The sequence below is a fragment of the Elaeis guineensis genome, chromosome 8 (genome assembly GCF_000442705.2).
Source record: "Elaeis guineensis isolate ETL-2024a chromosome 8, EG11, whole genome shotgun sequence".
Lineage (NCBI taxonomy): Eukaryota > Viridiplantae > Streptophyta > Magnoliopsida > Arecales > Arecaceae > Elaeis > Elaeis guineensis.
The window spans coordinates 24,511,273-24,533,597 of NC_026000.2; the positions used below are offsets into that span (position 1 = coordinate 24,511,273).

Sequence of the window (22,325 nt, forward strand, 5' to 3'; positions counted from 1 at the left end):
TTATTTTTATAATATTTATTTATAATTTTATAACAGAAGATAATTTGTACAGCAGGAAAGTAATTTAACGTAAATATAATGTTTATTTATAAATAAATTATTAAAATAATTTTTATTTGAAATTATTTAGTTGGTTGGGCCCAAAATCCCATGAAATTCATGGCCCAACCATTAAGCCTATATTTTTTAAAAATTTTGCATTATATGGAACCATAGACCCATCTTTTGATTAATGTACATACTCTAAAATATCTATACAGTTATAATATTTTAGACAGATGGAAGAATTATAAATATTGATCAATTGATTGTCCAATTTAGACAGTTTAAAAATTATAATTAATTTTATTGATAATTATGGTAATCAACTGATGCGCAATAGGGGTCAAAAGAAATTTCGGACAGTATTTTTCTTTAGTTCTCCTCATATATTTTCAGCCGTGTGGAGAGAATTAAGGAGAAATACTGTCAAAAATTTTTTAACCTCTATTGCGTATCGATTGATTACTATAATTACCTATGAAATTAATACAATTTTTGAATAAGATAGAACCTAACTTTACCTAGTAGACAGCAATAGGATGCATTTATTATGTAAGTCATTGAAAATATTAAGTACTTCCTCCTAGTGAACATCTATTTATATGTTCATGCAGTTACTTCTCACAATAATTTTCAACAAAATGGATCCAAGTCTTATCACTGTTATCTTTCACTAGGATGAAAAGATCTGTCATAATGCTAATGGTGCATATTATAATAGTGGAAGAATCCAGATGACCACGATGAACCATAACGTAATATACCTAGAACTTGTGCGAGTCTACTATGCTGTCACCGAATGAAACTCCAATCACTGTGGAGTTTTTCTATTATGTAGATTTTTGATGCATATCATTGGACAGTATTTAACTGTACCTATTGAAGATGATCAGAACACGAACATCATCTTGGGCATCCCATCAAGGAGGTTTTTCAAGCGGTTGAAATTTTTATTGAACCGCAGTGGTAGGAGTTTCGGACGGTGGTGAACAGCATGTTAGTGTGTCTCAGACTGTATTTGCCCCACTTGTGCAGTCGGAGATGGGTGGTTCTCTACCTGATATAGCTCCAATGATTGATGAAACTGGATATCAGTACAAAGGCACCCCTGTATATACCATTGGTGGACCAGCAGCATCCATGACTAGTAGTCTTCAGTGCATAGTAGGTATAAAGTCTGCATATCAATATTCATATAACATCGTATTTGATAATACGGGTGCTGGTCCTAGTTATGTGGCAGCTACCGTTGAGCACGTAGAATGAATCTTACGATCCTGTAACACTTAATCAGCCACATACAACACGTATCGAACTAAGAGGATTGGAACTGTAATGGCGGAGACAACTTTATTTGAAAATAAGCCCTGTTAGTTATGATCTAATCCTACTGATGATGAAGATGAGGATGATGATGCAGAGTCTGATGGCAGTGATAGTGGAGAATTAGTACAAAAGAGGATATCCCATCACATAAGGCACCCCTTATTTTGAATTCGGGCTAGTTGATGGATCTGATGGAGCTTTGCCAGAATATCCATTATTTGATGGGAATAAAGATTTAAGAAAAGGAATGGTATTTGGGTCGAAAGAATAAGTCCAACGTGTCGTGAAACAATGTGCTATTCGCACCCACCATCCTTTCAAAGTCATCGAGTCAGATAGAGTTAAATGAAGCATCATGTGTAAACAGTCTGATATTTGTAGTTGGCATCTCCATGCATTCCTTCAGACCAAGACACAGTGATGGAAGATTACAGTATATAAAGGCCACACATATGCTTGAATATAGATGTGATGCGAGATCATCCATAGCTTGATGCACACATATTACCGATGTCATTAGAGGATCAATTAGAGCAGAGATATCTATATCTATATAGTTTGCTAGGCTTATATACGTGATGCATGGCAGTGTGAGGCATCATGCAGAAAGATTGGATAACTAAACAACTTGTTATGGAGAGCTTTTAGAGATTGGACAGAGTCCTATAATGCATTAGATCCTTGGCTAGCTACAGTTCATTATGCCAATGAAGGGATCGTGATAGATTTTGCAAAATTTCTTATAATAGAGACAAACATAAAGGTGTTCCATCAAGTTTTATGGACATTTGGTCTATGCATTCAGGGTTCCAGTTCTATCATCCACTGATTAGTATCGATGTAACGTATCTATACGATCGATATAAGGATACTCTCATGATAGCTATGGGAAGGGATGAAAATGGGAGTATCTATCCTCTAGCATTTGCATTTGTGAAGGCAGAATCATAGTAGTTAGTCATGATTTTTATAGCATTTGTGCTATTATGTGGCACGTGATCGTATGGAGATTGGCATAATTTTAGACCAGCATAAAGGAATATTAGCTGCTATTTCAGATCAATCTGTTGGATGGATAACACCATATGGGTATCATAGATTATTCTTAGACATATTGAGGCTAACCTAAATGATCGATTTCATGATGCTGTATTTTTAGCTTATTTTCATCAAACTGCAAAGCAAAATCAATCCTGAAAGTTTGATCGAAGCATGCAATACATTGAAAGAACATGACCCAATTGCTTTCAATATCTGAAAATATATCCACTTGATGATCTGAGTAAATGGGTGCTAGTGCATGACATAGGTGGATGTAGGTATGAAAAATGAATATCAATCTATCTGAAAGCTTCAATAAGTGTTGAAGGGGGCTCGATCATTGTCCATTACCGCTCTTGTTCGTCTTTTCTTCGAATGCTTGTCGAAGTGGTTCAGTATCAGATGTGCAATTGCAGCACGAAAAGGAAGGCTGGCAGGATATTCACAAATAAGATTAAACAAAAGTTAAATGGACAGCAGCTGAAGTTTAGGGAGCATTATGTGATTAAGTACAATAACCAACCGGTTTGTATGAGATTCAGTTGAGATGAAGGCATTACAGTCCTGATGAACTTGATTATATACAAAAATCGACTTAGGAGCATGCATATGTACATGTTGGAAGTGGCAGTTACTGCATTATCCATGCTCCCATCTGTTTGTTGTTTATACCAGCGAGAACTTAGACTGAAAGCAGTTCGTTGATGACTGTTATACTATTGCACATTATGAGCAGTCTATGCATTTACCTTCCATCCTTCAGAGAATCCATATTATTGGCCTGAGTGGACTGCACCAAGACTGATACTATACCCATCCACAAGAAGACAAGGAAATGGGCATCCACAATCAAGGAGGATTCGAAATGATATGAATGCAATGGAGCGTCAAAATATTGTACGGTGTGGATTGTGCAAGGAGATAGGGCATAATCGGCTTAGATGTCCTCAACAGTACTAATTTATCTTTACTTTTCATATGGTCTATCTTTATGTAATGCTTGTGTTCTTTTTAAACTATTTTGATTAAGTAATCATATTATATAAATGCTTGAAAAAATATACGAAATGATCATGTTATTAATATTGGCTATTTAATATTCTTACTATCTTTGTCGTACACTTATCTTTACATTTTGCACCTCAAACATGGCTAGTTCAGACTCTAACATGCATCCAGAGCCTATTGACCCTACCGTACTCTATCTTCAAACTCGACACCGTAGTGATAGTATATATTCTGGGGAGGATATGGGGCTCCTGTACTACAAACACAGAGGCTCCACCACGATGCGTGCCTAGCGGTCATATCAGAGGATTGTAGAGTATCTTCATGTGGCTGATTTTTATGGAGTTTTTAGAGTTTGTGACATATAACTTGATTAGACCCTCATTATAGCCATGATAGAGCGATGGCGTCAGGAGACTCACACTTTTCACCTCCGCATCAGAGAGGTGACGATCACGCTGCATAACGTTGTGTTCTCCTTGGATTATGAGTACATGGGCCTGCTATAATCGGTACTACATAGATCATTTGGTCAGATCACTGTAAGGAGTTGCTTGGGATTAGACCGTCAAAGACGATATTGTCGGGTCTTCATTGAGATTTCACTGGCTTCGCGATACGTTCCACCACTTGTCGGATGATGCAGAGATGAGACCGTATGGAGGCATTCATGGACATTTATTCTTTATCTTATCGATGGGCATATGTTCATCGATAAGTCTGATTTTTATGTGCAGTTATTGTACTTACCCCTGCTACGTGATCTCGATGCATGTGGGTAGTGGAGTTGGGGCAGTACTACGTTAGCCTTCTTGTATCGTGAGCTCTGTAGAGCCAGCAGACCAGATGCACGTGAGATAGTAGGGCCATTGGTGTCGCTTCAGCTTTGGGTCTGGGAGCATTTATATGTCGGACGGCCAATCGGGTGCTTCTCAGAGTACGAGCTCACCAACCGACAGCGGGAGGTGATGTAGCAGGATATCCTGTTAGATGTGGATGATGCTGGTTTTGAGGGTCCATTTGGTAGCGTACAGTATGATCAGGCTGATCTACTAGGATGTAGGTATATAACCGGTAGTACTGATTTTATATAATAAATGACTGCATGTTTTCACATAATAACATAGTGGCTTTGTTTTGGACAGGTGAAGGACTCGACTGATTGATGCTAGCAATCTGGTGCCGTACACAGTCATATATTATAGAAATCAGCTAGATCAGCAGCGTGATGATCAGATACTGTGGGTGCCTTACACATCAGAGATATTGCCGTATTGCTCGAGATATGTTGATTAGATCAGCATATATGGAGGATACGCGCACCTCTCATTTGCTTCAACATCGTGAAGATCTATTGTTCGGAGTGCGTGATGCAACAGTTTGGCATGCATCAGCATATCCCTCCATTATGTGACACTCAAAATGCTCTCTACCATTTGGATCGATGAGGGCGATATCGTCATGATTGGGTTTGAGAGCATCGGAAGTATATTGACGCATGGGAGTGGTGGAAGGATTTGATTGTGGCTGGTCCACCCATGTTTCCCATGATGGATTATTATGATCTATATCTGCAGTGGTACATGAGCATCACTAGGTGATTCATCTCGCCATTGATGAGTGAGTGTCTTGAGATGAGGTTCCATGCTTCGGGTGGCATGATGGACATGATCGTAAGTACATTTTATTTTTATCTCATTTTGTTATGTTGTTATTAGTATACTTATGAATAATATTTTTTTTCTTTTCATACCGACAGTTTTAGATGATCACGTCGCTATACCATATGGCAAGAAGCGGATTCCATTCGGTCACTGTTAGATGCAAGGATCGAGTACTTGCCGATATTATGGACGGCCTTGTTGATACTATGCGAGTTATCTTAGAGGATAGACGATTTCAGACTATGCCATCGGCGAATGATCAGAGTACTTCTTTATATGCCCAGCACATCTAATATCTTAGCTTTTTGGACTTCGACTCTCCGTAGATGATACATCTTTATCACAGAGAGTGAGCGAGCCTCCACCTCCCTCTCCACTGATCGATACCGCACCTGAACCATCGCGCCAGCAGTTAGAGATAACACGCATTTACGAGAATGGACGCGCAGGAGGCCTAGTTTCTTGATATATACACTTCTCGATAGTTATGATATTTGTACATTTTTTTTGCTAAAAAAATTTTGTAATCAACTATTGGGTTACACTATTTTGAAATTAATGTTATCAATTTTTTTCATCTGAAAGCACATATTACAATTTATGCTAGTTGCACAAAAAATTAATTATTGATCTTCATACAGGTTATATGGTTAGTGTTTGGGATTGTCCAACATTTCTAATATATTATAATAATATAATAATATATAATAATATAATATAATATAATATTATATATAATTATATCATATAATATATATTTTATTATATTAATATAAAATATTGATATAATATAATAATTAATATCATATCTATTATATTATTATAATGTATAACAGTAAAATAACATCATATATTATATTACAAATTGATATAATACTATAATAATATCATAATAAAGTATGATATATTATAATATATTACCTATTAATATCTATAATATATTATAATATATAATAACATAATATTATATGATATAATATTATAATAATAAAATAATATATTATACTATTATTCTATAATATAATATCATAAATAATAATATAATAATAAAATATATGATAAAATAATTATATAATATATGATATTATATGATACTATATATGATATTATAATATATAATATTATATTATAATTATATAATATATAATAATAAAATATAATAGTATATAATATATTATAATCATATAATATATTTTTAGGGGTGGAGAGAAACTTTGTGAGTCACCTTTTGGCAGGGCGACTCACAAAGTTGCTCTGCAAAAGAGATCGCTTCTGCTGATTTACATGGTGTAAGAGTGGATCAGTTGGTATTTAAAGTCATTTTATGGTAGAATAATTTTTTTCTCAGATAGTACTTCCGTAAATATTTTTTAAAAAATATTATTTTTATAAATTATTTTAAAATTAATAATAAAATAATAAAAAAATCTCTGATCGCCGGGATGCCACTTCAACTGTTCATTAACGAGAAGGGTAGTTTGGGAACCACGACTCTGATCCACCAGTGACAGTTCTCTATCCCGATCCCAAATAAATAACACCGCCTTTGGCCGTCTCCCTCCAACCAACTCGTTTGACCCCTCTCTCACTCTCGATGGCCGCGCTCTCTTATTCCTCCCATCTTCTCGCATGGACCCTCTCGGCCAGCGGAACTATTGAAGCGGCCCAGAAGAAACCCTAGATCATAGTGTGCATCGGTTCTCTCGGCGGCAATGGTGGGCATCTCCATCAGTTTTTTCATTCCCTCGCGGTGGGAGATCGAGGTCACCGTCGCCGTGGCGCTTTTCGTGATCGCCGTCCACACCGTCTTCGAGCGGTTCTCCTCCGGTGGCCCGGGGATTGAGGTCAATCGTTTGTCTGGCGGCGACGAGCCTCTAACGGCGAACAAGCGTCTTCTTGAGGATAAGGAAAAGGTTAGTTTTTTGGATTTGCTTTTTCTTTCTTTTTTTTCCCTTTTTGGAAATATCAATTTTCGAGGAACTTGGAATTCAAGTCGGGTATTTGATCGAGAAAACAACAATTTTTGGACATCCAGATTATTTAGTATCCTGTGAATTTGGTGGTGCCATCGGTACAAGATGATTAGGAGAGTCAACAGTCATGGTTGAAAATTCCAAGGCTTTCTTTTTAAAGAGAAAAGGCAAATTTTGAGTTTTTTAACTGTTAGATTCATTAAAACAATGACATGGAATAGGCTTTCCTAGTGCTTTTGTTTATTTAGCTGCAATTTTCCATTTTCTTGATTATACTGTTGGATATATACAAATTTTTGGTACCATCTGAATACCTGTACTTGGGTGGATGGAGTTTACCACAAAGGTTATTGAGTAGACACATATGGCACAAAATATTCCAGTTCACATTGATCTCCCCCCAATCTTTGTTGGATGATACTGGGAAAACATGTTATATGTCAGCATTGGTGATATTGATCAGCAACCATCAGTTACAGTGTGATGTAAATCAAACAACTCTACTATGACACAGAATGCATATAGCTTTCGGAAATGAGATAAATGCCTTGTAATTTATCTTCAAAATGCTTGTTTATGATTCTTTACAATTGGCACTGTGTCAGTCACCAAAAGGTAGTGAGGACATAACTGCAAGACTTTTGAAATTTTTATTTCCTATTCTAACTGGGACAAGTTTTATTTAGAAAGGATGGGTAATAACATAATTTTGGGCAAGGACTGAGAAATTGAGAAGCAAAAAGGAAAAATGACTTATTTAACATAGAAAAAGATAATAAAGTTGGAATACTGGAAATAACTAAGGACTGAGGTAATGGAGGGTAGACAAATCCAGGCTGACTTGGTTTGTAAAGGTTTGTAAAGATGATGCCTTTTCCTTTTCTTTTGAGTAGATGGTTAATATATGCTAAAGGTTAGCCGTACCAGTGCATATTGCTTTGTACCAGATATACCATACATTGAACTGGGGGGGGGGGGGTGGTACCAAGTTTTGAACTAGACCTGTGCTAGGCATACCAACATTGTACTGGCATGGTAGCAATATGAGGTCTGGTATTGAGATGATAAACTTTGGCTGAAAAAATTCTTAGCATATTTATTATTGCGGCTTGTTTCTGGTTGACGCCAGAAGACAAGGAGGTGCAGCGCTGGAGCAATCTGAAAAAAAGTCCGGATCGGAGAATTGTGCTCTGGCGAGGACCCTCCGACGCTCAAGTCAGAATGCGCAAACAAAGAAGCAGAGTTTTTAGCTCTCTGAGATGGATTACTTACTTGGGTCCTTGGAGTTTGAGTATTTATAGAGGAGACGGTTGTGTAACCATTTTTGGAAGATAGGCTGATCGAATCTGGTACGATTATTTGGTTGTGATTCTCAAGATCAAGCGATTGCATCTACAAGATTCTCAGGATCAGACGGTTGCACCCAGATAGGATTGATAGCTGTAATCAGTTAGTGCCTGCCTTTGAATCTGAGCCTGATCAATCTGTTTTCGAGGAGAGATTAGAGAGTGTGGTGTGCCGACTAAGGCTCGGAGCCAGTTGCCGGCCGATTAGGAGTTGGACGAGTCATAATCAATCATGTGACTGCATTGCTTAAGGTGTGTACTCCGACTAGCTCTTTTAGATCAGAAGTCAGATCAAGAATATGTTGATGAAGGGTCGGACAGAATAGCCTCCGACCAAGGGTCGGGATAGATATTTGTCGATTAGAGATCGGACAAACCACAATAATTAGGCCGCTTGAGATGCGCTGATATAGACCCGATGGGTCATAATAGGCTTGAATTTTCATACATCATCGATCCATTCCAAATTACTCTTAACAGATATCCCCTACTCCCTAGTCCAAGCTCTGGTCGGGCTATGGGAGTATTTATTTTGGTATTTTGAATGGCCGGAGATGTGAAGAGCTTTTTTTAAATCAAATGTCTGTGCGTGATTTTTCAGATGAAAAAATTATCGAACTAATGATGAAATTTTCGAAATGTACGCAGACGCCACTCTTCTCCGCTGAGACGCATTAAATATGGTGACTGTCGGCCAGTTTTGAACTAATGAAAGCTTGACGCGTGGTTCATTTTAGGAATTCGTTCCGACTTGATGTCCTCCGAGAGACCTGTGTAGGGATGGCAATAGGTAGGGTTTGGATCAGATAATGTACCACCCATCCTCAAACTCAAACTTAATACCCTATACCCAAATCCTATCCGATACTCGATCGGATAAGAAAAAAATATCCATCTCGATACCTAATGTGTTCGGAGATACCCACGGGTAATCATTTTTTCATACCCAATCATATCCGTCCCATATCCATCCCATATCCAAAAAAATAAACAATCAAAATAATTTTATGCATATTATCAACCAAAACAGAATTACCAATTCAACATAGAACATAATTTATAATCCAAATTTATAAAAATCAAACATAGAAATAGAATTATAATTCAACATAGAAATATAAACTGCATATTATCAACCGAAATAGAATTACCAAAATAGAATTATAAACATATATATTCGGATATAGATTCGGGTATTACCCATACCTGTAGGTTCAGATCGGATTCGCATTCGGGTTTGGGTAGAAAACAGCACTACCCATACCCTACCCATATCCGTGCTACAGTTTTCGGGTTTTACCCAAACCCGGTCAAATCCTATTTTTTGAGTTTGACTGGATTTGGGCATGGTGCATACCCATCAGGTCGGATCGATTTTGCTATCCCTAGACGTGTGTCCTTTTATTTAAAGAGGCGGCTTCTTTTGTTTTATTTCCCCTTATCCTGCTGACTCCTGCAAAAATTTTCTTCCTTTGCCACTTTTTTGCTTCAAAGCTTCCATAGCCAGTTTTTCTTCCTTCTCCACCGTGTGAAGGGCTTTTTTCCCATCGTCTCTCTCTTCTCCATCATGTGAAGGGCTCTCGAAAGATAGTCGTTTCCTCTTGATCCTTTACTCGAAGGTAAGTCCCTCTTACCTTCTTCTAGATTTTTCTTCTTTTCATTGTCCTTTAGGTTTCTGTCTCCATGGCGGGTTCCGAAAGCTCTGTGAGTGAGAGATCTGTGTGAGAGAAAACGAAGGATCCAAAAAACCCTAAGTTCAAAACCAACCCTTTGATCGGATCCGGTGAGATCCAATCTGAGTTGACCTTAAGTGACCTGGAGTTGCTCCGAGCCCAATACTCTATTCCAGACGAATTCTATCTTGAACTTCCTGATTCCGTTGCTCGAGTTCACAGTCCACCTCCAGTCCGATTAGCGGTGTACAAGGAAAATCTTCGGATAGGTCTTAGATTTTTCATTTTTTCCTTCATCTTTGAGCTTTTAGGTTCTAAGGGATTGCTTTCTGTGCTGTATCCCAAAATTTCTTTAAATATATCATAGGGTTTCTTGTTCTTTGCTCTCGGATGGAAGTCTGACCTTCGATTCCTCTTTTTCGAGCTCTCTTCATACTGAAGAAACATCCATACATCGATTGGTTGTATGTTTCCTCTCAAAGGGGTGTCACTTCCCTGGTCTCTGACGCTCCCTCGTCCATTCATGGATGGAAGAGCCGTTTCTTTTTTGTTTCTTGTGCTTTGATAGATGATGGGAGCTTTTGGACTAGGATCGGATAGAAGCTTCATCCTTGAAGTCCGTAGAGTTGAGTGTCGAGAAAAAGAAAGGGCTTAGGGATCTCCTGGATCGCAACGCTCCTCATCTGGATGAGCTTTTGTCTGATGAATTTTTTTTCTCGACAGGGCTTTCCTCTAGCGAATCTAGGAGTGAGTGGGGTCGTTTATGCTTTCTTTTTTTTTATATATATATTTATATAGCTCTCTAACTTTGTTGAACAACTGTAGAAATAGAACCTTCGACAAAGGATATTACGAAGACCTCTCTTCCACAGAAGAGGACTCGAGCCATTCGGATCGAGAGGAAGAAAAAGTTGAAATCTGCGAGTTCAGCCAGAGTCTGTTACTACCGACCAAGCACTTTCTTTCGAGGTCGAAATAGTTTTGGCGACACCTGTACCTACTCCTACCCTGACCACCAACTCTCGAGAAGGGATCGTCGAGCGACCTCAGCCTTCCAAGATCTCTGCTCGAGCAAGATCTTCTAAGAAGGCCGATGATGGTGAGGCCTTTCCCGACGACATTCTGGAGGGTCTATTTTTTTAAGACTAGAAGGCAGTCCGAAAAATTGTCGAAAACTCTGTTATTCTGGAGAGATGGAGCAGATAGACAAGATGAGCGTTTCCAGTCTGAGAAAGCTGTCCTTGATCGTTGGCCATCAGGTATAGCATTTATCCTATTACCTCTCTTTTCTTTTTTAATCATCATATTTTCTCTGACTTAGTCGATTTGAAATGTAGCTGCTCCAAGTTCTTGTCAACCTGTCAGACAGCTCGGCCAGGGAGGCACAAGTGCGAGAGGCCGAGAAGAAAGCCGAGATGGATGCCCAGATAGCTCGGATGAAAATTAAGGAACTAGAGGCTGAGGCCAAGCATCTCCAGGGGGCCCTCGGGCAGGTGGAGTCCGATCTCGCCCTCGTCCTGAAGAGGGATAAAGAGATGGAGAGAAGGACTGAAGAGTGCATTCAAGATGCCAAGTGCTCCTCCATCGAGGAATTCAAGGCATCATCTGCCTTCGCTGAGGAGATGGCTCGAGCGGTTGAGGTATTTAAGGCGTCTGAAGAATACCATGACAGTCATTTGGCCTTCAGTAAGAAGATTTTTCATCAGACTCACAAAGAAGGCTGGATCGATTGCCGAAAGTTGATAGAGGAGGAGCATCCGGAGCTTGATCTCGCCTTTTGGACTATGAAGATGAAGATGAAGATGGCGAGGAGTTCACACTGCCTCCGAGCTCCCCATTTTCGAGAAGGAAAAGTTGCTGAGCCACCCTTCCTCTATCTGTTGCGGCTTGTTTCTGATTGACGTCGGAAGACAAGGAGGTGCAGTGCTGGAGCAAACTGCAAAAAAATTCGAACTGGAGGATTGTGCTTCGGCGAGGATCCTCCGACGCTCAAATCAGAACGCACAAACAGAAAAGCAGAGTTTTTAGCTCTGTGAGATGGATTACTTACCTGAGTTCTCGGAGTTTGAGTATTTATAGAGGAGACGGCTGTGTAACCATTCTTGAAAGATAGGCTGGCCGAATTTGGTACGGTTATTTGGTTGGATTCTCAGGATCAAGCGGTTGCACTTGCAAAATTCTCAAGATTAGGCGATTGCACCCAGATAGGATTAACAGCTGTGGTTAGTTGGTGTCTGCCTTTTGAACTTGAGACTGGTCAATTTGCTTCCGAAGAGAGATTAGAGAGTGTGGTGTGCCGACTAGAGCTCGGAGCCAGTTGCCGGCCAACTAGGAGTTGGACGAGTCATAATCAATCATGCGACTGCACTGCTTAAGGTGTGCACTCCGACTAGCTCTTTTAGATCAAAAGTCGGATCAAGAACATGATGACGAAGGATCGGACAGAATAGCCTCCGACCAAGGATCGGGACAGATATTTGCCGATTAGGGGTCGGGCAAACCACAACAATTAGGCCGCTTGAGAGGTGCTGAGATGGACCTGATGGTCATAATGGACTTGAATCTTCATACATCATCGATCCATTCTAAATTACTCCTAACATTTATTATTATTGTCATCATCATCTACATCAAGTCAATTTGTTGATGGGGTAATTTTTATGTAAAGCGTTTGTCTAGTCAATAATTTTTTTGGTATTTTTGTTGTGCAACTGTTGGATTGGGCATGACACTTGTACTAATTTATTGTGAGCAGCAACATCGTAATCTATGTGATTACATTGGGATGTATTCCTTCCTTTTATACCACAAGCGTGCACATAATGCATATATGTATTACCACAGCCATTTTTCCACATACAACTAACATGTCAAGTTAGGGATGTCAAGGGGATGTTTCTGGGCAATGCATACTCAGAATTTTGATAGGCCTGACAGAATGTCCCAGTTCAAACTAATATGAAATTAAGGTGCAGGATGTGCTGTTGGTTTTCCTACATAAAATCCCGAATTCCTGATAGACCATACATAGAGTATTGTAACAGCATTTTCTGATTGCTTCTGCAGCATGATTCTTTATGATGAACTTCATGATTAATTATTGTGCTGAAATTAGGGAAGCTGACTATTTTCTCTATTGCACTGGCATTAGAATAAATCGAAAACCAATACTGTAGTGTTTTTGTTCAGTGCATTATTGGATTACTAGCTAGCAAGGTTGCATTTAAATTGTTAAAACATTTTTGTGTAGTGAGGTTCCACAGCAGAGTGTTTCCTTGGTTGTTTCTGGTGCATTTGAGATGGAGGAGTCCATCCTTTAATTTTTATGCCCAACCCTTCCTTTTTGCTACACTCATGATAATAAGAGAAGGCATGCTGGAGGCTTACAGTTTTGAAGAGCATCAACTCCTTTCTATTTAGAACTATTTTAAAGGTCATCTGCTTAACCCATTCTACCTCAATGTCTTGATTCAAGAGAGGGGCATGTACAGAGCTCTCAGGAGATGCGGATATTATAAGTTCGGGGCAACTAGTGGATTGATATGTAACTAATCCATTTTATTGGAGGACAATATCTCTCTTGTATTATCTCCCCAGGCGATGCCGAAATGTTGATTCTTTGGTGCCTTTGAGGCACTCGTGTTAGGAACAGTTTGGTTATCAAGACAATGACCATGATGCTCTGGTGTTCACAATCTGTTTCTACTTAGCGTTCTTAAACTGATCTGGAATTTTTCTATTTCTATGTGGTCATTGGTTATTTTTATATTTTTAACTCTCGTGTAATATTTTACAGCAGTGTTCAAACATTGTGGAAGCTCAGTAGTTTACCAAATATATATGTAGACATGCATACTGTCCAAAGGAAAATGGAAAAAGATATGATGAACAGATGAAGCATATGATAAGTGTACAACTGCTTATGTCATTGTTTTCTTACATTGCTACTTGCAAAAGTCGGAATTTCATTGACTGCAGTCGTCTAAGTCCCGTCTTTACTCTGGTGTATAAGGAGCCGTTACAGTCAGGTATTAATTTCACAGCTAAAGTATTTGCTGTTCTAGTCCAGTAATCACGATTAAACTTTGTTAATGCATTCTTGAGGTAGTTGATGGGAAGAAAGAAAGGAAAAAGTTTGAAACAATAATGGTCCAAATGGAGGCTTTGTAACAGCAGTCGATGTTGGAGAAGTTACCATACCATTATAAACTTAAAGATATTTACCATATCATTATAAGCTTAAATTGAGTTCTATGAGTGTTTTGAACTGCAATTTTTTGTTATAAATTGATCTGTATGTCTGTCCATCTGATTCTGTGTATGCATGTACATATGCACACATGTTTATATAATTGTGCACACTAGGCATTTACATATGTATGTATGCATGTGTTATTGGTCAGTGGTTGGGAGGGAGTGGTCATGTGCTTATTTTTAAATTGTTTTCCTTTTGGCACTTGCTTGAATATTAAATAAGTTTTTAAAACTTTCTGAATTTTGCAGTGCTAAGTTCTTGCATTTATTAACTTCCTGTTGTAGCTTTAAGTAGATTATGATTTATGAACATGTTTTATATTCACTGTTGTTAGCTCACCTCTCAAGGGCTTAAGTGGATGTATGTGTCTTGTTTCGTTGTTTTACCTTATTTTGTTTCTACAACTTGATGTTAATTTGAGGTCATATTCGTATATGTTTTTATCTGAGCTTTATCGTTTTTGATGTAAAAAAAAAAAAAAAGGAGTTTTATGGACTCAATTGGTAACTTTACTCATTTTCTGTTCCATGAAATAATTCTTCCATTTGTTTGACATGCAGTTTTCCACTTATTTTGTAGTTGAGCCAATTTAATGGAGATTCTCGAGGCATTTCTGCATATTTGATCAAGGTATTTCATGTTGGGTAATGCTAATCTCATGGATGAGAAAGAGCTTTTGATCTCTGGAGTCTGCAAATATCACGACTTGCTTTCTCCATTTAATTTAGATTTTGTTGTGGTACATAGATCATACAATTATACTATTTATTTGATTCTGTTGTGATGGTCAGTTTTTTTTTTTTTCCTTATTTCAGTTGGAATTGTTGGCTGCCAAGAACCTAATTGGTGCAAATTTGAATGGCACATCAGATCCTTATGCAATAATTACTTGTGGTGAACAAAAGCGGTTTAGGTGACTATATCAACCTTTTTTTTCCATTGATGATATTTGAAATACTTTACACTAGGGGCTAGTTTGTCTTGAGTTAATTCTGTCCACTGGGTATGTTTGTAAATTCTTCGAACTGTTTATTTTTACTAGAAAAGCACCCTTAAATTACTCTTTTAAAAGATTGAATTTGCAGCACCTTCTTTGCTAAATATTTGGTACTTAGTCATTACCGAGTGATCTTGATTGGTCATTAGATATGGAGGAAAAATGTTTGAATGACCCGTTCTCACCCCGTGAATTTTTAAGCAGTTGATGGATAAAAAGGTGCCTAGGATTTTCTGTTGCCATGTTTAGTGTTGGTATTTCTTTGGAGCTACCTTTACATAGAGTGTGGGCGATGATTAAGTTAAATAGTGGAGATTGTGGTTATTACAAGGTTAAGCTGATCCCTCATTTTGACACCGTTAAATAATGGAACAAGTATTGGAGTAGCATACCCTGCACTGCAGTATTAGCGAGGACAAAAGTGGGTCTGCAGAAAATGATATATGTCTGGAAAGATGGGGAAGAAAAGTTGTTATGAATGCACCACCACCATGTAACCTGATCTGGGGCATCATTGTCTTCCTTTCTTTGATAAAATATCTAAGTTTTTCTGTTGCACGGTTGCCCCAGACAAATAGTTTCTTGTTTGGTGTATAAATTTACTAATGATTCTTTGGCAGATAGCCCACTTTTCTCATGAAATGGTCTACTCTATTACACTTAAGGAGCAAGTAGCAGAGCAGCTTAATGTGGATCTGTGAATGGCTGGGAGAAAAACAAAAACATGCTCCAACAATCGTCCATATCCCTTGCCCATGATGGTCATGCACTTGGTACACAAACTACCATTTTTTTGATATATCATGATAAGCTAATAAACCATTGCTCTGTTTTGTGTCCATGTTCGATCTTTTGAGCATTATGAGGTATGATGGTCGTTTATTTATTTTTAGTTTTTACACTTTCATTCTCTAGTTTGTTGAGGTGTTCTTTTCCTTTTTGATGTGTTTCTACCACTTAAATTTATTTTGCATTTCTGATACTATGGAGCTCAGAAGTGCAATAGGCTTATGTATTCTGGTGATATAATTTGATCAAGTTTCAATGAAATACAATGTCATGGGTACCTTCTTGTTGGCCTTTTTTTTTTTTTTTTTTGTTAAAGAGTCTAAAAATTATTCTGGAATGTGCACCTAAATACAATCTTTGCTATCATCATCTTCATGCAGCTCCATGGTGCTGGGCTCAAGAAACCCAATGTGGGGTGAGGAGTTCGATTTTATTGTTGATGTTCTTCCTGTTCAGGTTATTTCATGTCCGAGTATGCCTAATTCATATTAGTTTGTTTATTTAGACCACTAGAAATAGGTCATTAGATAACATTATATGATGAAATGGAAACATTGTCTGAAGGATTTTTGAATTTGCTCTTCACCATTTTTATTAAACGGTTTGTCTCCCATAATTCATGAGTGTTAATTTCACCCATTTTATGTTCTATTGGGACAATTAATTTTAACTCCTGACTTTGTTGATGCTATAATAAAGTGCCAGAAGATTGTAATTTCATAATGTGCTAATCTTTTCTTGCCTTGTATGTTGTGTCTAGCAGTGCATACACATTATTTCATGTTATGTTAATGCATCATGAAGTGTTTTGCATGGTATACTTGACACATAATTTATGATATCCTCAATATATGGTAGTGTAAGAAGCACTGAATGTGGTCGTGCATCAAGAAATAATCATATCACACTTGGGATGCTATTTATATAATGTCAAACATAAATATAATTGTATTCTTTTGCTCATCCTCATATTCAGCAATTTTCCATCCTTCAATGAACCAACAAAGTTTTATTGCACAACTTTCTGTGACGTACTAATCATGACATAGTTCATTGCTCATTGATCTGAGACAGAATCCACTGGCTATTTTCTGAACAGGTAAGGTTCATATTGTGGCTCATGATGCCTATATCATCATAGGTTGCCTTGTACATGCATACTTCGATGAAGATATATGCAGCTTAGAATATGTAAATAGTTCACAATGATACACTTGAAGACCTATTTCCCTAATAAACTACTTTTTGACAACCAAAACTTAAGCCTTGTTTCCTTCCAAGCTATCTTAAATGATGTGATTTAGGCGAAGAGAACTAAATGGGAAAAGAGATGCATTAAGAAGTCTCAAAGAGTGTGGTATCTTGCTTTAGTTTTTTAGAAGTGAGAAATTAAATCATGGAATGTACCGATTTGTCCCAATTAGTGCTAGGAATGGGCTCATGGCTGACTGGGCCAGGCTTTGGGCCTGACCCAAAATGATTTGGATCAGGTTTGGTCCTAAAATTCATGGCGCGAATAAATTTTGGATGGGTTCCAGCTAGCCCTTGGCTTGGCCTGGGCTTAGTCCGAAGCTTCAAGCCTATAGCCTAGCTCGAAGCCTAAACTGAAGCCTAGCTAAAGATTGATGAAGAATATATAGTATATAATTTTTCATGTAGCTATTAGTTTTAGTGATGATTCATTGTATGAATGCATATCGCCTCATGCTGAGCGTAATGTATGTGTTGGTATCAAGGATTTAGGTCCCAGCAAGACGTCCCATGGAACACAGGGATGGGGTACCATCCTATATATCGGGATAGAACCGTCTCGCCCTGTCCTAGTTTCGATTGGGATGTCCCCTATCCCAAGTGTTGGGATGGGGAGGGATCTCATTCCATGGAAAAACCAGGATAGATCTGTCCTATGGAATTTAAAACTTTGTTGGTATCGAACTAACCTCCATATCAGTTGCATAGACACTGTACGTGCATGGTACTAATATGAGGTCTGCTATCGAGACGGTGAACCACATAGTTTTAGTTGATTTAGTATTACCTTTTCATCAAAGTGATTTAATACTACTACCTCGAAGACCCAAGTACAAGTAAAATTGGGTCGCCCTTGTTGGTAACGGTTGGAACCAACAAGTATTGGTATGTCGGTACCAATTGGTACTAGTTGAGATGGGAAAGAAAAAGGCACTTGAGCTTTTTTTTTGCCTTTTTGCTTTGTAGATAGAGATGGATGAGCCAAGGAATCCTTCAAGGCCATTTGAATTCCTAGCACAAGCAAGGGTGCATGACATGGATGATGGGGTAGAGTAGATTTTGCTTGCAGGTCAAGCTGACTAAAGGTGGTTGGTACATGATATCATGTCATATAAAGAGGATGCTTCAGAGTTCAGGTATTTGGCTGTAGGTGTGGCACTCAGGCATCGATGGTTAGTTAGGGCACGAGAAAGAGCCAAGGAGCTAGGGCCAGTCAGGAGACAAGGGCTAGTTGGGCCTCAAGAGAGGTGGTGTTAACCAGGCCAGCAAGGCTTTTATGGTGTCCGCTAGAGAGTTGGTCAGGTTGGGAGCAAGAGGTCCAAGTTAAAGTTTGCTGTGCTAGTTGATCTAGTAGAAGCTGTTGACAACTTATTAATATGGGACGACAAGTAAGATTCTTGAACCCTGGATCTTGGCATATCTAGATCATTTTAGGATACTGGCAACAAGAATAATGTCATAGATTTTCAATCCATTTACCTATGAGGCATAGTTTGGCCATGCGACCTAGGATCAAGAGCATGCGACTAGTAATAGACATGAGGCAAAGTTAAGGTCATTTTGGAGGAGATATAATATTGTTTGATCATGCGATCCATTGACTAATGATGTCGCAAGGCGAGTGTATCAAAGCGGATCCAAGGTTGGGGCATTGGTGGATGCAAGAGAGAAAATGTGGGGTCAATTGACCCCACAAAAAAAATTGACCCCATATATATATACACACACACTAGATTGCTAGTAGGAAAAGCCATATTGACTAGCGAAAAAAAACAAAATCGACCTTACAATATTAGGCATATATATATATATACTAATAGGAAAAGACCAAATTGGCCCTACTAATTTTATGAATTGACTCCATATCTCATATAAAATTTTGAAGAAATAAAGGATAAAAAAGGTTATATCAAAAGAGTAATTATGATCTATATTCTCTTATTTTAATGACTCATATGTCCTACCTCTCTCTTTCTCTCTCTTCTCTCACACCACTTTAATCTCTCTCCCTCTTTCTTCTTCTTTCTTTTTCTCTATTAATTACTTCTTTATTTATCTTTTAATATCCCACCCCAACCCCATTCATCCACCTCTTATATTTAAATCCCACATTAATTTATTTTTTATATTCTAAAAGGATCACATCAAAAGATGAAAAGAATAATTATGATCTACACTCTCTCTCTTTAGTGACTCACATATCCCACCTCTATCTTCCTCTCTCATGCCACTTTGACCTTTCCCCTTTTCTCTTATTTTTTTTTCTTTATTTATTACTTTCTATTTATCTTTTAATGCCCCACCCTAACCCCATGGTTCCATTGTCCATTCCTTACATTTAAACTCCACATCAATTTATTTTTTATACCCTAATCAATCCAAATGCAATAGAAAACTGTATGCTCTTATTTCTTTTCTCAATCTAAATTAGGTATGCCTCTTTTAGCTTCTTTTTTTTGTAACATTCTTTTAGTTTTTTCTGTCTTCTCCTTTTTTTTCACTCATATCAAATATATATGATTAGAATAATTTTTGGTTTGTCATTATAATTTTAATATTTTATAACATCTAGGATTTTGCTATGGTGCTTCTTGATAATATTTTATTATATGGGTATTTAAGGTATTACACATTATCATTTTTTTATATATTTTATTATTTTCAAAAAAATAATATTTTATTATTATTATTTATTGGATAGAGTCGATATTCTCTTCGTGAATATCTCCAATATTCTCTCCCAGATTATCTCTTTACCATGTTGGATAGAGCTGATATTTTTTTCTTGAATATCTCCAATATTCTCTCCAGAATATCCCTTTACTATATTGGATAGAGCCGATATTCTCTCCTTGAATATCTTCGATATTCTCTCCCATAATATCTCTTTTTGAATTCTAAATTTTTGATTCTTTCCTTATGTAATATGTAATTATTTCTTTTGATTTATTTTCTTAAATATGGAGATTTGAACCATTGAATGGTTAATCTCTCATTTATATATTGTATTATCTATAATCAATCAGCAATATACACAATATACAGATTTCTCAACATGGTATTAGAGTGGGCTCATCATCCTAACCTACTCATCATAAATGGCCTTCATTGCTGATCGCTATTGTCAGCCTTCATTGCCGAGTAGTCGACTGCCCTGGTCGACCTTTATTGTCTTCCCCTTTATTATCTTCAAAGAGTGGGATCATCATCCTAACCTACTCATCATAAATGGCCTTCATTGCTGATCGCTATTGTCAGCCTTCATTGCCGAGTAGTCAACTGCCCTACTCGACCTTTATTGTCGACCCCTTTATTATCTTCAAAGAGATTTGGCTTGTTCATAGTCAATCTATTCTTTTGTGTGCTTGACCTTCATTGTTAAGTACACAAATCCTTTGGTTTGGTGATTTATTTTTCAATCCATGGTAGAAGATGTCAGAAGTTTCCAACACTTCCAATCCAATTGGGTCTACCTTCGATCATCCTCCTAATGGATCGAGTGAGAAACTTCAGAGTATGAATTCTTCTTATCGCCTCGATGGGAAGAATTACCACCAATGGTCACAAATAGTGAAGGCATTTCTGAAGGGAAAAGACAAGCTAAGTCATCTGAATGGTATGGATTCTAGCCAAGAGGATCCAAAGTTTCAAGCATGGGATGAAGAAGATTCCATGATCATGTTATGGTTGTGGAATTCGATGTTATTTGAAATTAGCAGAAACTGTATGTTTCTTTCAACTGCCAAAGATATTTGGGAAACAGTCAGGCAGACACACTCAAAGAAGCAGGATGCAGCAATGCTTTTTGAATTGAGGATCAAATCTTGGCCACTAAACAAGGTACTCTCTCTGTTACGGAGTACTATAATCTATTAAATGGTCTATGGCTGGAATTGACCACTATTAGGGTCTAAAAATGAAATATGTTGATGATACATAAACACTCCTGAATTTTGTTGAAAATATAGGATTTTTGAGTTCTTAGTAGGTTTGAATGTTGAGTTTGATCTAGTAAGAGTCCAAATTTTAGGCAAGGAGGGACTGCCATCTCTTAATGAGGTATTCTTTATTGTTTGGGCTGAGGAAAATAGAAGAATGGTGATGCTTGAGTCATGACCTATTGGAGGATTAGCATTGCTCTCTACAAAGACAACTGATGGTGGAAATAAACATGCAGGAAATCAGAAACAACAAGCTAATAAAGGGTCCAATAAAGGTGGCCTTTGGTGCACATATTGCAAAAAGCCACAGCATGCAAGAGAAACATATTTTAAATGCACGGAAAGGAACAAGTCTTGAGTCGAATGGGAGGCTTTAAGGGACAAAGAAGCCAGGCTCACTTAGCAAACCAAGATGGAGGCTCTTAAGAGGTTTCGATTTCCACTGATAATGATGTCCGAGTCTTTAATAAAGAAGAAATTGAAAAGCTACGAGGTTTATACGAATCCCTTTCTAAATCTTCTAGTACATGCTCACTTGTTTAGGATGGTAAGTGCCTTATTTCTGATTCTATTAATGCCTTAGATACAGTACATTCAAACTCATGAATTGTTGATTTAGGGGCAACAGACCATATGACCTATAGCCCTACAAAATTTGTTACTTATAAATCGAGCCCTGGAATCCACAAAATAACATTGGTCAATGGATCACCAATCACAGTTGCTGGTCAAGGAAATATCTGACTAACACCCTCTCTCCCATTGCAAAATGTCTTATATGTTCCCAAATTGTCTGCCAACCTGATCTCCATTCATCAAATCACAAAAAATTTGAACTACCTAATCACTTTCTTTGACACTCATTGTGTGTTTTAGAACCGAACTACGGGGAGGACGATTGGAGTTGCTAGAGAAAAGAATGGCTCTACTATCTAGAAGACATGAAGGGAATCATAGAGAAAGAAAATCGACTGATGCTATCTCATTCACAAGATGCCCTTACCAATAATCTTGTCACT

General features: G+C 37.7%; 1 protein-coding gene across 1 annotated transcript in view; it reads left to right on the top strand.

Annotated features, from left to right (window-relative positions):
* Positions 1-6,633: 6,633 nt before the first annotated feature.
* Positions 6,634-22,325, top strand: part of LOC105049834 (BAG-associated GRAM protein 1) — a 50,092-nt gene continuing 34,400 nt past the window's right edge. The window contains 5 exon segments of the mRNA XM_073262175.1: positions 6,634-6,994; positions 14,889-14,917; positions 14,919-14,958; positions 15,144-15,241; positions 16,495-16,570. Of these exon segments, the coding sequence (XP_073118276.1) occupies positions 6,794-6,994; positions 14,889-14,917; positions 14,919-14,958; positions 15,144-15,241; positions 16,495-16,570 (444 nt within the window). The 5' untranslated portion in view covers positions 6,634-6,793.